This window comes from Ranitomeya imitator, chromosome 1 (assembly GCF_032444005.1).
Source record: "Ranitomeya imitator isolate aRanImi1 chromosome 1, aRanImi1.pri, whole genome shotgun sequence".
In the NCBI taxonomy this organism is placed as follows: Eukaryota; Metazoa; Chordata; class Amphibia; order Anura; family Dendrobatidae; genus Ranitomeya; species Ranitomeya imitator.
The window spans coordinates 442,263,914-442,280,918 of record NC_091282.1 but is presented as its reverse complement, the minus strand read 5'-3'; the positions used below and the strand labels follow the sequence as shown (position 1 = coordinate 442,280,918).

The 17,005-nt window shown below is 42.3% G+C and overlaps 1 protein-coding gene across 11 annotated transcripts in view; it reads right to left on the bottom strand.

The window, feature by feature from the left end:
- SMARCA2 (SWI/SNF related BAF chromatin remodeling complex subunit ATPase 2) overlaps positions 1 to 17,005 on the bottom strand; it is a 461,498-nt gene that overhangs the window by 175,538 nt on the left and 268,955 nt on the right. For all 11 annotated transcript variants that reach the window (XM_069763977.1, XM_069764056.1, XM_069764038.1 and 8 more), the window contains 2 exons: positions 11,739 to 11,805; positions 9,804 to 9,914 (listed from right to left, as the gene is read on the bottom strand). In XM_069763977.1, coding sequence (XP_069620078.1) covers positions 9,804 to 9,914; positions 11,739 to 11,805 — 178 coding nt within the window. The remainder of the gene's footprint in view (positions 1 to 9,803; positions 9,915 to 11,738; positions 11,806 to 17,005) is intronic.

Genomic DNA, 17,005 nt, shown 5'->3' with positions numbered 1-17,005 from the left:
AAGTGCCATGTAAATAGAATAGTCAGAAAGCGCTCATTCCCATCTGCTAGTAATCCCCTCAGCTGACAACGCTGGCATCGACAAGAACCATACATAATGATGACGATTCCTACAGGAAATGTGCACCTTCACTATATTCCCTTTTTCTCCAGTAATAACTGTCGACAGCACCCATGCAGATCGGTCTTTACAGTAAGAGTAAAAACAGTCTGACCCCGCACTCACACCATCTTCTTGGAGACCTACCCAATGTGCAAATCTGTGAAGTATGTGGTGGACGAACAAGTATGACTGCAGCATCAGACAGCAGAACGTGTTACCATGAATACTTTTAGATTGAAGCAGTAAAAACACAAAAAATCATGTGAAAGATTACAGTTTTTACTCCTTTCTGCAATGTATAAAGTGGTTCTTGTATGTACAACATCTATTGGCAAAGTTTCTACACTTTTCATTTTCGATGTACTGGGGCAATGAAAAAAATAATAGTAAACAGCCACAAAGGCACAAGGATACATCATGCAATGTCTATGGGGTGGGTGGAAAACCGCACAGTACAGCGTTTGGCTCCATTAGGGTATGTGTCCACGTTCAGGATTGCATCAGGATTTGGTCAGGATTTTATGCAGGTAAAATCCTGACCAAATCTGCACCTGAGGTCACTGGCAGGTCACCTGCATTGTTCTTGCGTTGTTTCAGCAATGTAAGGACATGCTGTGTTCTGAAAAGATGCGCCGCATGTCCGTTTCTGCCGGTCTGCCGCAGGCGTCTTTTAATGCATAGTGGAGACGGGATTTCATGAAATCCCCTCCATTATGCTGTAACATCTGGACGCTGCGTGTTTGACGTTGCGGCTCTACGCTGTGTCAAAAACGCAGTGTTTCCTGAACGTGGAAACACCCTAAAGTTGGAGGTGGGGGAGAACCTGTGGCCGTGCAGGTATGACCACCTCTATTCAAGGACTTGGTCACGGCAGTCATGCAACGAGGAAAAGATGCTTCGGGATCCTTATTCTAGGTGATTATCCTCTAGGTAGGTAATCAATGTCCACGGTTAGATGACAGCTATAAGAATATACTAGAGAAAATAGGTGCACACATAATAAATCTGCCTACCTGCAGGATGCAACCTCATATTGAGCGATTCATTTACCCAAATATGAACAGTCGGCCTTAAAGGGGTTGTGCAATCCAAATCGATAAGTCTGCAGTGACTTATGAATCCCTGCCGGTTTCTGAGGCAGGACTGTTTGTGTTATATATAAAAACATTTAGGATTGAGAGTCCTCAGTGGTTGATACCTTTTTAATGGCTAACTGAAAAGATGGTAAATTGCAAGCTTTCGAGACTACTCAGGTCCCTTCATCAGGCATAGACTAATACAAATTCTGAAGAATCACATATTTATGCACAACATAGCACAGAAAAAAATGCCATAGATAAAAGACAGGTGACGAAACAGAACTACCATTATGTGAGTGGTAAACAGTTATGTCCATAAATATTGGAACAGTTCATAAAGACTGTGAATGTTTTATTGTTCCCTGAAATGGTTATGTGTTATGATGCCTCCACATGGTCTGAGGAGCAAATTTCGTAATTGATGTAAAAAGACAAATTCATGCGACACATTCATTCCTGCACTTCACGTCCCCCGTCTTATCTATGGCATCTTCACGTCACCTGTCTCAGGAGAACTACACCTGTGGATGATGTAGGTTGCAAGAAGCAATAAGGACAGTGATCACAAGAACAGAGAATACACCGGCTTAAGAACACTGACCCCCATCTGATCGGACCACCCCGTAGGAGAGTATAATAAAATCTCTTTTTTTGTGTTATGAAGAGCGCATTGGGGACATACATACAGCATTCTAGAATACTATATATGAGGGCTTACAGGTGCTGGCCCTACTTTCTATAAGAAAAACCTGGTGACAGGTTCCCTTTAAAAAAAACTTCATATACTCAATGTTTGCATGTATCTTGATGCATAGCTTGCTGCTGTATTCAAGAAGCACAAGCATCAACTTTTTTTATCCTGTTAACCCCTTCATGACCCCAGCTCTTTTCGGTTTTGCAGTTTCGTTTTTCGCTCCCCTCCTTCCCAGAGCCATAATTTTTTTATTTTTCAATCTATATGGCCATGTGAGGGTTTATTTTTTGCAGGACGAGTTGTACTTTTGAATGACACCATTGGATGTCATGTACTAGAAAACGGGGGGAAAATTCCAAGTGCAGCGAAACTGCAAAAAAAGTGCAATCCCACACTTGTTTTTTGTTCTGCTTTTTTTTTTTGCTAGGTTCACTAAATGCTAAAACTGACCTGCCATTATGATTCTCCAGGTCATTACGGTTCATAGACACTAAACACGTCTAGGTTATTTTTTATCTAAGTGGTGAAAAAAAATTCCAAACTTTGCTTAACCCTGCTGTTCTGTTGGTCAAAAATGACCGACTTTGAACTTCAATATTCTTTAAAATATTCAAGATGCGGCTCTGAAACCCGTGGCCGACCGACCCATCCTCATTTAAGTCAATCAACCACAAGTTTCAGAACCGCATCTTGAACACCCCAAAAAATACCAAAGTTCAAAATAGGTCTCCCCAGACCGAACAGAACAGCAGGGTTAAAAAAAAATAAATAAATAAAATTGTGCCATTTTCTGATACCCGTAGCGTCTCCATTTTTCGTGATCTGGGGTCGGTTGAGGGCTCATTTTTTGCGTGTTGAGCTGACGTTTTTAATTATACTATTGGTGCAGATACGTTCTTTTTGATCGCCTGTTATTGCATTTTAATGCAATATTGCAGTGACCAAAAAACGTAATTCTGGGGTTTCGAATTTTTTTCTCGCTATGCCGTTTAGCGATCAGGTTAATCCTATTTTTATCATTTGTAAAGCGCTGCGGAATATGTTGGCGCTATATAAATAAAATTATTATTATAAATTATTATTTTTATTGATAGATTGGGCGATTCTGAACACGGCGATACAAAATGTGTAGGTTTGATTTTTTTATTGTTTTATTTTGAATTGAGCGAAAGGGGGGGCGATTTAAACTTTTTTTTTTTTTCATATCTTTTAAAACAATTTTTTTTAATTTTTTTTTTTTCTTAAATTTTGCCATGCTTCAATAGTCTCCATGGGAGGCTAGAAGCTGGCATAGCCTGACCGGCTCTGCTACATAGGAGCGATGCTCAGATCGCTCCTATGTAGTAGAATTGCTGCATTGCTATGAGCGCCGACCACAGGGTGGCGCTCACAGCAATCCGGCATCAACAACCATAGAGGACTTCAATAGACCTCTGGTTGTCATGCCAACGCATCGCTGACCCCCCCAATGGCTGGATGTGCTAGTTAAATACCGCCGTCAGCGTTTGACAGCGGCATTTAACTAGTTAATAGCGGCGGGTGAATCGCGATTTCACCAGCCGCTATTGCGGGCACATGTTAGCTGTACAAAACAGCTGACAAGTCCCGGCTTTGATGCGGGCTCACAGCTGGAGCCCACATCAAAGCAGGGGATCTGACCTCGGACGTAATATTCCATCCGAGGTCAGAAAGAGGTTAATATATTGCAATCATCATTACATAGCACTGTGTACTTCCAATTGCTCATTTTGCCTTTCTACCCAGCTAATTCTTCAGTTTTCCATTAGGTCTATGACATAATGTGATTAAAAACTGACTAACTTCATCTTTTTAAGCTCTATGTAGAAACAAAAGGTCAAATTTTCCTGCATTAGTCTCTGCAAAACTCCTGGCAAGGGGGAGGAGCTAGGTCAGGAGTTGAAAAGGGGAATGAATCATGCAGGGACAAGAGACTTCCAGTATATATACACAGCAGAGAAAATAAGAATTAGCTGGGTAGAAAGGCAAAATGAGCAATTGGAAGTACACAAAAACTGATGGGAGGAGGAGTGCTTCTTTAATTAGTTTGTATATAGTTTAGTCATAGCATATAGCTCCTGTTAATATGTGCTTCATTCTGTCCTAACACCTGGTAACAGAATGTATATACTGTATATGTGTATACATATACACACGCATACTTACAGTACAAAACAAAAGTTTTAAACAGTAGTGGAAAAAATGCTGCAAAGTAGGAAAGCTTTCAAAATAGACGTGTAAACAGTATATTTTTATCAATAAAATAGAAATCTAAATCAAATCAATATTTGATGTGACCATCCTTTGCCTACAAAATACAATATCAACTCTTCTAGGGACACTTGCACACAGGTTTTGAACAGACTTGACAAAGAGGTTGTTCCAAGCATCTTGAAGAAACAAGCACCTGAAGATCAGTGGAAGTAGGCTTGTACAAATCCTTTTCTCTTCATGTAATCCCAGACTTGATGTTGGGATCAGGGCCCTGTGGGAGCCATATCATCATGTACATGACTCCCTGTTCTTTACACCTAAGATAGACTTTAATCCCTTAAGCCCCAAGGGTGGTTTGCACATTAATGACCGGGCCAATTTTTACAATTCTGACTATTGTCCCTTTATGAGGTTATAACTCTGGAACTCTTCAACGGATCTTGGCGATTCTGACATTGTTTTCTCATGACATATTTCTTAGATATAACGTACGTTTATTTGTGAAAACGACGGAAATTTGGCAAAAATTTTGAAAATTTTGCAATTTTCCAACTTTGAATTTTTATGCCCTTAAATCACAGATATATGTCACACAAAATAATAAGTAACATTTCCCACATGTCTACTTTACATCAGCACAATTTTGGAACCAACATGTTACTATGTTAATGTTACAGGGTATATATACTAGATTCCTTGATAGGGCGTTGATCCAGGGAACTAGTCTGATTGCCGTATGTGGAGTCGGGAAGGAATTTTTTTCCCCAAGGTGGAGCTTACTCTTTGCAACATGGGTTTTTTTTTTGCCTTCCTCTGGATCAACATGTTAGGGCATGTTAGGTTAGGCTATGGGTTGAACTAGATGGACTTATAATAATAATAATAATAATAATAATTTTATTTATATAGCGCCAACATATTCCGCAGCGCTTTACAAATTATAGAGGGGACTTGTACAGACAATAAACATTACAGCATAACAGAAATACAGTTCAAAACAGATACCAGGAGGAGTGAGGGCCCTGCTCGCAAGCTTACAAACTATGGGGAAAAGGGGAGACACGAGAGGTGGATGGTAACAATTGCTTTAGTTATTCGGACCAGCTATAGTGTAAGGCTCAGGTGTTCATGTAAAGCTGCATGAACCAGTTACCTGCCTAAGTATGTAGCAGTACAGACACAGAGGGCTAATACTGCATAAAGTGTATGAGAACATGATGCGAGGAACCTTTTTTTTTTTTTTTTTTTTTTTTTTATTATAAATAGGCCACACAGGGATCGTTAGGTTAATGCATTGAGGCGGTAGGCCAGTCTGAACAAATGAGTTTTTAGGGCACGCTTAAAACTGTGGGGATTGGGGATTAATCGTATTAACCTAGGTAGTGCATTCCAAAGAATCGGCGCAGCACGTGTAAAGTCTTGGAGACGGGAGTGGGAGGTTCTGATTATTGAGGATGCTAACCTGAGGTCATTAGCGGAGCGGAGGGCACGGGTAGGGTGGTAGACTGATACCAGGGAGGAGATGTAGGGTGGTGCTGAGCCATGGAGTGCTTTGTGGATGAGGGTAGTAGTTTTGTACTGGATTCTGGAGTGGATGGGTAGCCAGTGTAATGACTGGCACAGGGTAGAGGCATCGGTGACTTATAGTCTTCCTTCAACCTTAATAACTATGTAACTATGTAACGTTTTTTTTTGTTAGGGAGTTATAAGGGTTAAAAGTTGACCAGCAATTTCTCATTTTTACAACACCAATATTTTTTTAGGGACCACATCACATTTGAAGTCATTTTGAGGGGTCTATATGATAGAAAATAACCAAGTGTGACACCATTCTAAACTAAAAACTGCACCCCTCAAGGTGCTCAAAACCACATTCAAGAAGTTTATTAACCCTTCAGGTGTTTCACAGGAATTTTTGGAATATTTAAAAAAAAATAAAAATGAACATTTAACTTTTTTTCACAAACAATTTACTTCAGCTCCAATTTGTTTTATTTTACCAAGGGTAACAGGAGAAAATGGCCCCCAAAAGTTGTTGTTCAATTTGTTCTGAGTACGCAGATATCCCATAGGTGGGGGTAAACCACTGTCTGGATGCATGGCAGAGCTCGGAAGGGAAGGAGCGCAGTTTGACTTTTCAATGCAAAATTGACTGGAATCAAGATGAGACGCCATATTGCGTTTGGAGAGCCCCTGATGTGCCTAAACATTAAAACCCCCCCACAAGTGACACCATTTTGGAAAGTAGACCCCCTAAGGAACTTATCTAGATGTGTGGTGAGCACTTTAACCCACCAAGTGCTTCACAGAAGTTTAGAATGCAGAGCCGCCAAAATAAAAAAAATCATTTTTTCACAAATATGATCTTTTCGCCCCCAATTTTTTATATTCCCAAGGGTAAGAGAAGAAATTGGACCCCAAAACTTGTTGTGCCATTTGTTCAGAGTACGCCGAAACCCCATATGTGGGGGTAAACCACTGTTTGGGCGCATGGCAGAGCACAGAAGGGAAGGAGCGCCATTTGACTTTTCAATGCAAAATTGACTGGAATTGAGATGGGACGCCATGTTGCGTTTGGAGAGCCCCTGATGTGCCTAAACATTGAAACCCCCCACAAGTGACACCATTTTGGAAAGTAGACCCCCTAAGGAACTTATCTAGATGTGTTTTGACAGCTTTGAAACCCCAAGTGTTTCACTACAGTTTATAACGCAGAGCCGTGAAAATAAAAATTCCACAAAAATATTTTTTAGCCCCCAGATTTGTATTTTTCCAAAGGTAACAGGAGAAATTGGACCCCAAAAGTTGTTGTCCAATTTGTCCTGAGTACGCAAATTCCCCATATGTGGGGGAACCACCGTTTGGGTGCATGGCAGAGCTCGGAAGGGAAGGAGCGCCATTTGGAATGCAGACTTAGATGGATTGGACTGCAGGCGTCACGTTGAATTTGCAGAGCCCCTGATGCACCTAAACAGTAGAAACCCCCCACAAGTGACACCATTTTAGAAACTAGATCCCCCCCCCCCCCCCCCAAGGAACTTATCTAGATGGGTTGTGAGAACTTTGAACCCCCAAGTGTTTCACTACAGTTTATAACGCAGAGTCTTGAAAATAAAAATTAATTTTTTTCCCACAAAAATGTGTTTTTAGCCCCCCAAATTTTTATTTTCACCATGTGTAACAAGAGAAATTGGACCCCAATAGTTGTTGTCCAATTTGTCCAGAGTATGCTGATACCCCATATGTTGGAGTAAACCCCTGTTTTGGCGCACGGGAGAGCTCGGAAGGGAAGGAGCACGGTTTTACTTTTTCAACGCAGAATTGGCTGGAATTGAGATCGGACGCCATGTCGCGTTTGGAGAGCCCTGATGTGCCTAAACAGTGGAAACCCCCAATTCTACCTGAAACCCTAATCCAAACACACCCCTAACCCTAATCCCAACCATAACCCTAACCACACCCCTAACCCTAATCCCATATGTTGGCGTTTATACCGTTCCACGTTTGGTAAAATGGATAAAGCCGTTTTATTCTTCGGGTCAGTACGATTACAGCGATACCTCATTTAGATTTTTTTTATGTTTTGGCGCTTTTAGACGATAAAAACTATTTTATAGATAAAATAATTGTTTTGTATCACTTTATACTGAGAGCTATAACTTTTTTATTTTTTTGCTGATGATGCTGTATGGCGGCTCATTTTTTGCAGGACAAGATGACGTGGTCAGCGGTACCATGGTTATTTATATCCGTCTTCTTGATCGCGTGTTATTCCACTTTTTGTTCAGCGGTATGATAAAGCGTTTTTTTGCCTCGTGTTTTTTTTGTATAGGTTGGGTCGTTTCGGACGCGGCGATACTAAATATGTGTACTTTTGTTTGTTTTTTTTTATTTAGATAAAGAAATGTATTTATGGGAACAATATTTTTTTTTCTCTTTATTTAGGAATTTTTTTTTTTTTTTTTACTTTTTTTTTTACTTCGTCCCAGGGGGGACATCACTGTATAGTGACAGATTGCTGATCTGACACTTTGCAGAGCACTGTGTCAGATCAGCGATCTGAGAAAACTGCTCCTGGCTTACCAGCGCCTGCTCTGAGCAAGCACTTGGTAAGCCACCTCTCTGCAGGACCCGGAAGTAGCCCTGCGGCCATTTTGGATTCGGGGCCTGCAGGGAGGAGATGCTCAGTACAAGGTGAGCACATCGCCTTGTACCGATCGTCTCAGGGAAGTACGCAGGAAGCCCCCTCCCTGCGCGACGCTTCCCTGTACTGCCGGAACACTGCGATCATGTTTGATCGCAGTGTGTCAGGGGTTAATGTGACGGGAGCGGTCCGTGACAGCTCCTGGCACATAGTGCCCGATGTCAGCTGCGATAGTCAGCTGACACCCGGCCGCGCTACTCCCGTGAGCGCGGCCGATCGCATATGATGTACTATCCCGTCACTGGGAATTAAGTCCCAGGTCACCTTGATGGGATCGTACGTCATATGGGATTAAGGGGTTAATGACTTTCACTGTATGTTTGACGTTGTTGTTGTTATGCTGCAGAATAAAATTAGAGCCAAATCAGGCGCCATACTGATGGTAATGCATGATTGATCAGTATTTGCCTGTGCTTCTCAGCATCAAAGAGACTATTATTCCTGATCAAATCCCAAACTTCATTTACTAAAATGTAGCCACAAACTAACACAGAAACTCCACCATACCTAACCGTTGCCTGCAGACTGTACGTGTTCTGCTAAACAAACTGCCTTCTGTTACAGGCAAATATTTCACTCAGTCAAGACCACCTAGTGTAATTTTCCTGCATCCAAGCTCTTGTTTCCAGGTGGAAGGTATGGTTTTGCCAGCAATTCTTCCAAGACGACCACTTCTGGCCCTACAACTCTGAATAGTAGAGAACTGTGGCAGAGTCCCTCTTGTTCCTGCCAGTTCTGAGCTGATGACTCTGCTGGACACCTTCGGATTTGAAAGGAAATGATGTGTGTTTCATCAGCGCCACAATTTACTGTACCAACCATTGTAATACAGTCCTCAACGCAGCCCATCCCTTGCTTTCTTCAATACGGAGAAACACAGGCAGATACTAGTCCATAATGCAATACCATCAGGGAATCGGATTGGCTCCAAATTATTTTGTGTAGCAGGACTACTACAAAAGTGGTGAAAGTGATTATATGGCTCTCTCAGAGCCCTGATCATAACATCGAGTCCATGTGGGATTACACGAAGAGAGAGAAGACCTGTGGTCACTTCTCCAGGATGTTAGGAAGGACCTCCATTCCAAACTATTGAAAATACGGTGTGCAAGCGTACCTTGGGAATTGATGCTTTGATGCGGTTCTGAAAGCAAAAGTGTGCTCACACCAAATATTAATTTCATTTAGATTTCACATCACAGACAATCTCCATGCCTTTGTTGGCACCTGCAGGCCTGCACCGCCATGCCTCCATTTTTAGTAACAGGAGAGCTGGACTGTAGCTCATCAGCTGCAGATATGTGATGAGAAACCCTCCTGATAAATGCTACCATTGTAGATTACTAGCAGCATCACAATACGCCCATAGTCTTGGTGTCACAAAGAAAACAAAAAGATAAGCACTAATAAAGTATGCGTGCACAGAAACAAAGAGAAACATTTGTCTGCTTACCAACTATGACAAATAAGAATGGAGATGACGGAAAATTACCTTAGCAAGAATGTGCTTGTCTTTAATAATGTACTCGTACGTGGTCAAGAGGACATTAAATTTTCCAGACCTGAGCTGTGGGACCAGAGAGCGTCTCATTGCAGGCGTTCCCTAAAATTCAGAGACATGGAATGATTTTCAACACTACGGACATGATGTTTTGTTTGTGTTGCGTATTGCTTACATCATTCTATCCAGAGAGCCCATTTTCAACACTAATTGATTAGTATTTTTGTTGATGCATATTTAGTACAATTTAACCAGTTCAAGACCAGGCCACTTTCCCCACTCCTGACTAGGCACACTTTCATAATTTTTTGTATATGCAGTTATAAGAGCCCTAAAGAGTTTTTCTTTTCCCACATTCAAATTAATTTTTTTCTAGTACGTACAAGCTCCTCACGGATCTGTGACCGGAGGGGAGTATGCGGGCGTCGGGCACTGACTGTGGGGAGTAAGGAGCAGCCATTTTCTTCCGGACTGTGCCCGTCGCTGATTGGTCGTGGCTTTTTTGCCGCGACCAATCAGCGACTTGGATTTCCATGACAGAGGCTACGACCAATGAATATCCGTGACAGAAAGACAGACAGACGGAAGTGACCCTTAGGCTACGTTCACACTAGCGTTATGCTAGTTTGCGTCGGGCGACGCAGCGGCGACGCATGCGTCATGCGCCCCTATATTTAACATGGGGGACGCATGCGTTTTTGTTTGTTGCGTTGTGCGACGCATGCGTCTTTTTTGCCGCAAGCGTCGGACCAAGAAAACGCAACAAGTTGCATTTTTCTTGCGTCCGATTTTCGGCAAAAAACGATGCATGCGTCGCAAAACGCAGCGTTTTTGCGTGCGTTTTTGCGTTGCGTCGCCGACGCAGCGGCGCACAACGCTAATGTGAACGTAGCCTTAGACAATTATATAGTAGATGAAAGGGGAAAGGAAGTTTATCAGTGTGATGTGCTCTCCTGACCTCACTGCAGAGCTGCGATTATGACCAACATAGTACAAAACAGCTGAGCTTTGTCTTTTTCATTTCACTGGCTGTGAGACGTGGAAGCTGAAGCACTATGAGAAGACAAGCGCTGCTGCATTTTGTTTGCAATGAGAAAGTTCAGTTCTTCTGTAAGTTGTTAGTTGAAATCTTACAGCTCTGCAGTGAGAGTAAAGGGTCAGTCACTGGTAATGCTCCCTTACATTGAAAATGAGCTCTGGAGGCAGGTTCTCATGCAGATCAGTGTCTAGCCCATACATCTTAACAGTTCATTAACATTAAGAAAAATGTGGATTTCAATGGAATAAGATATTAGATTGCAGATCTCAAGGTATCATTTTATTCAACTATCAAGGAACTGCTTGCCCATATAGATGGCTTCAGATGGTTGATCCTACTGACAGATAAGCTTTAAATAATTTTTTTTTATACTGAACATCGTACCTATGCATGGCCAAACTCTTCCATCATTCAAACCTCTGCTCATCGCGGTTGAGAGGTGCCCACATTCAAAAGGGAGTTTAGGAGGGTCTAAAATTATTGGAGTTGATCCAAAATGTTTTGTTTTTCACAATACCAGTATTTGGTGGGTAAACCATTTTAAAGAATTGAATGCTGCCCTTCTAAATATAGTAAGAACAGCTTTTTGTTTGTAAATTTTGGGGAATACACCTCAGAAATATCCTTGTAAAAAGAAACAGGTATTTTTGTTCACACATGGGTTATTCTGACCCCCATCCCCTCCAAAAATAGAAATAGAGAAAAAATATCAACAGGACATAACTATAAAAACAAAGGACATGACTGTCATTGCTGCAAAGCTTTTCACTCTAGCAGTAATGAGCCTTTTTGCAGCAGATTGCTTAGTATGATTCACCTGTGCTGCAGCACACATGGTAATGTTGTGTGGCATCTCAAGGGAGAATAAAAAAATGCACAATGCAAACCTTGTATGCGATCTTCACCACAGAAGGAGCCCATTTATCAAACTCATACTGCCAGTTGGATAATGTCCTAAAACAAAACAAAAATAACTGTCTTTCAGTTTGTTAAGACACAGTAAAGGCAGAGCATATAATGCGAGTAGATCAAGGAACATCCATGAAACCGTAACTTGAAGAGGTTGGGCCAAGATTGGAAGTTATTTCACACACATATAGACGCACACATATACAGTGTACCAATTAACAGTGAGACTGAAAAAGGGGTAGAGGAGCCTCGGGGGCTTAAAATTTACTGGGTAGTGGAGGAGGAGACAATACGTCGTGGGGGGGTTGCAGCAGCTCCAGCCGTGGGGAGGTGGCACTAGGACTATTACAGGCTATAGTCTTTTCTGAAGAGATGCATTTTCAGGTTGCATCTCAAGTTTTAAATTTTGGAAGACAGGCAAACATGCTGAGGCACTGAAAATCAGAGGATAGGGGGATGCTCAAGAAAAATCTCGGATACAGTTGGTGGGGAACGTGCAAGAGCGGACCAGAGATTAAATGTGGGAAGGTTTTGGGAGACCAATGTGAAGATGTATGGAGGAGACAGATTATGGACAGCCTTGTAAGTCATTGCTAATAGCTTAGACTGGATTTACAGGGGAATTGGAAGCCAGTGAAGGGACTGGCACAGTGGAGTGGCGGAAGAGTAGCGAAGGGAATGGTGGATTAACCGGGCAGCAGTATTTATGGATGGACTGGAGAGTTTCAGTCAGCAAGCCATAAGAGAGGATATTGCAATAGTTTAGACAGGACAAGATGAGCGCACGTACTAACATTTTAGCAGATTCGAGGTTGAGGAAAGGATGAATTTTGGAAATATTTTGTGAGGCGTGTGGTGGCAGGATATGGTAAGGGCTTGATTGCGCAATTTGTCGATCAGGGTGGAGTCAAGGATTACATAGAGGCAGCAGACTTGTGTTACTGAGGAAAGCGTTATTTAAGGTGAAAGATTGATATGGCAGGTGAATTGAGTGAGACAGGGGGAAAGATGATTAAACCAGTTTCGTCCATATTGAGTTTTTGAAAGCATGAGGAAAATATAGTTGATAGACATTCTGGAATTCTCAACAGCAGAGAGGTGGTATCTGGGCCAGAAAGGTAAATTTGAGTGTTATCAACATGTAAGTGGTATTTAAAACAACAAGACTAAGTTGTCCCAGGTCAAAAAGGTATAGGAGAAAAGTAGGGGTCCCCATACAGAGCCTTAAGGGATAGAGGATAATTTCTAGGGTTGATCGAATAGCCTCGGATAAGAGCTTATCCAAATAGCTGCAGCGGGAACCCGGATGACTGGAGCGCTCCCGATAAGCAGCTGTTCGGCACTGCAGCTGCATGTGTCGCGGCTTCTTGAAACCTCACTGGACATGCATGGAGAGCCTGTTTGTTGGGCTCCCAAATTAGCGCTCCAGGTAACCAGGGTACTGAGGCAGCTATTCAGTAAGCGCTATAGCTATTCGAATAAGCTCTTATGCAAAGCTATTTGCTCAAGCCTAATAATTTCCCAATCAATGGGCGTACAACCGCTAGACTTTAACTGATTTGGAGAATGGGGTTCGAGCCCTGTGTGAATAGAGCGGAAGCTCAGCATGGGCACATACATTCTTAAGGGGCTCTTATCTCTAGTGCTCCCATTGCACTATAACTTCCACACATTGTCATTCTTGCTTTTCTTTAACCCCTTAATCCCATATGACGTACTATCCCGTCCAGGTGACCTGGGACTTAATTCCCAGTGACGGGATAGTACGTCATATGCGATCGGCCGCGCTCACGGGGGGAGCGCGGCCGATCGCGGCCGGGTGTCAGCTGCCTATCGCAGCTGACATCCGGCACTATGTGCCAGGAGCGGTCACGGACCGCTCCCGGCACATTAACCCCCGGCACACCGCGATCAAAGATAATCGCGGTGTGCCGGCGGTGCAGGGAAGCATCGCGCAGGGAGGGGGCTCCCTGCGGGCTTCCCTGAGACGATCGGTACACACCGTGTACTCACCGTGTACCGAGCGTCTTCTCCCTGCAGTCCCCGGATCCAAAATGGCCGCCGGGCTGCATCCGGGTCCTGCAGGGAGCACTTCCGGGTCAGGATCAGGCTGCGGCTGCAGCTCTAATCCTGCCCAGCTGTATGTCAGATCACCGATCTAACAGAGTGCTGTGCACACTGTCAGATCGGTGATCTGTGATGTCCCCCCCTGGGACAAAGTGAAAAAGTAAAAAAAAAAAAAAAAAAAAAAATATTATTCCCATAAATACATTTCTTTACCTAAAAAAAACCAAAAAAATAAAAGTACACATATTTAGTATCGCCGCGTCCGTAACGACCCGACCTATAAAACTGGCCCACTAGTTAACCCCTTCAGTGAACACCGTAAGAAAAAAAAAAACCGAGCCAAAAAACAACGCTTTATTATCATAACGCTGAACAAAAAGTGGAATAACACGCGATCAAAAAGACGGATATAAATAACCATGGTACCTCTGAAAACGTCACCTTGTCCCGCAAAAAACGAGCCGCCATATAGCATCACAACCAAAAAAATAAAAAAAAGTTATAGTCCTCAGAATAAAGCGATGCCAAAATAATTATTTTTTCTATAAAATAGCTTTTATCGTATAAAAGCACCAAAACATAAAAAAAATGATATAAATGAGGTATCGCTGTAATCGTACTGACCCGAAGAATAAAACTGCTTCATCAATTTTACCAAACGCGGAACGGTATAAACGCCTCCCCCAAAAGAAATTCATGAATAGCTAGTTTTTGGTCATTCTGCCTCACAAAAAATCGGAATAAAAAGCGATCAAAAACTGTCACGTGTCCGAAAATGTAACCGATAAAAATGTCAACTCGTCCCGCAAAAAACAAGACCTCACATGACTGTGGACCAAAATATGGAAAAATTATAGGTCTCAAAATGTGGAGACGCAAAAACTTTTTTGCTATAAAAAGCGTCTTTTAGTATGTGACGGCTGCCAATCATAAAAATCCGATATAAAAAACGCTATAAAAGTAAATCAAACCCCCCTTCATCACCCCCTTAGTTAGGCTAGGTTCACATTGCGTTAATGGGTTAACGCTAACGGACAGCGTTGCACGGCGAAAATGTCACAATTAACGCCGTTCAACGGGTCCGTTAGCACAACCATTGACAGCAATGTGATTTTCGGGTGTAGCGCATCGCTAGAGCGTGCCATTTTCGGTTCGCGCTAGCAAGGTGCCATTCTTTTGTGGCGCGCCTCAGACGCTGCTTGCAGCGTCCGCGGCGCGCCCGAGGTCCGATCCCCGATCTTCCAGAGCGGGGACGTTAACGCGACCACTAAACACGACACCTAAAAAGACATTGCGTTAGCGCAATCCGCTAGTGCTAAACGGATTTCCCTAACGCAATGTGAACCTAGCCTTAGGGAAAAATAATAAAATTAAAAAAAATGTATTTATTTCCATTTTCCCATTAGGGTTAGGGCTAGGGTTAGGGCCAGGGTTAGGGTTTGGATCACATTTACGGTTGGGATTAGGGTTGGGATTAGAATTAGGGGTGTGTCAGGGTTAGGTGTGTGGTTAGGGTTACGTTTGGATTAGGGTTTCATTTATAATTGGGGGGTTTCCACTGTTTAGGCACATCAGGGGCTCTCCAAACGCGACATGGCGTCCGATCTCAATTCCAGCCAATTCTGCATTGAAAAAGTAAAACAGTGCTCCTTCACTTCCGAGCTCTCCCGTGCGCCCAAACAGGGGTTTACCCCAACATATGGGGTATCATCGTACTCGAGACAAATTGGACAACAACTTTTTGGGTCCAAGTTCTCTTGTTATCCTTGGGAAAATAAAAATTTGGGGGGCTAAAAATCATTTTTGTGGGAAAAAAAAGGATTTTTTTTTCTCACGGCTCTGCGTTATAAACTGTAGTGAAACACTTAGGGGTTCAAAGTTCTCACAACACATCTAGATAAGTTCCTTGGGAGGTCTAGTTTCTAATATGGGGTCACTTGTGGGGGGTTTGTACTGTTTGGGTACATCAGGGGCTCTGCAAATGCAACGTGACTCCTGTAGACCAATCCATCTAAGTCTGCATTCCAAATGGCGCTCCTTCCCTTCCGAGCTCTGCCATGCGCCCAAACAGTGGTTCCCCCCCACATATGGGGTATCAGCGTACTCAGGACAAATTGAACAACAACTTTTGGGGTCCAATTTATTCTGTTACCCTTGTAAAAATACAAAGCTGGGGGCTAAAAAATCATTTTTGTGAAAAAAAAAAAAATTATTTTAACGGCTCTGCGTTATAAACTGTAGTGAAACACTTGGGGGTTCAAAGCTCTCAAAACACATCTAGATAAGTTCTTTAGGGGGTCTAGTTTCCAAAATGGTGTCACTTGTGGGGGGTTTTAATGTTTAGGCACATCAGGGGCTCTCCAAACCAACATTGCGTCCCATCTTAATTCCAGTCAATTTTGCATTGAAAAGTCAAATGGCGCTCCTTCCCTTCCGAGCTCTGCTATGCACCCAAAAAGTGGTTTACCCCCACATATGAGGTATCAGCGTACTCAGTACAGATTGTACAACAATGTTTGGCATCTATTTTATCCTGTTACCCTTGGTAAAATAAAACAAATTGGAGCTGAAATAAATTTTGTGTGAAAAAAAGTTAAATATTCATTTTTATTTAAACATTCCAAAAAATCCTGTGAAACCCCTGAAGGGTTAATAAACTTCTTGAATGTGGTTTTGAGCACCTTGAGGGGTGCAGTTTTTAGAATGGTGTCACACTTGGGTATTTTCTATCATATAGACCCCTCAAAATGACATCAAATGAGATGTGGTCCCTAAAAAAAAATGGTGTTGTAAAAATGAGAAATTGCTGGTCAACTTTTAACCCTTATAACTCCCTAACAAAAAAAAAATTTTGGTTCCAAAATTGTGCTGATGTAAAGTAGACATGTGGGAAATGTTACTTATTAAGTATTTTGCGTGACATATCTCTGTGATTTAAGGGCATAAAAATTTAAAGTTGGAAAATTGCGAAATTTTCTAAATTTTCGCCAAATTTACGTTTTTTTCACAAATAAACGCAAGTTATATCGAATAAATGTTACCACTAAAATGAAGTACAATATGTCACGAGAAAACAATGTCAGAATCGCCAAGATCCGTTGAAGCGTTCCAGAGTTATAACCTCATAAAGGGACAGTGGTCAGAATTGTAAAAATTGGCCCGGTCATTAACGTGCAAA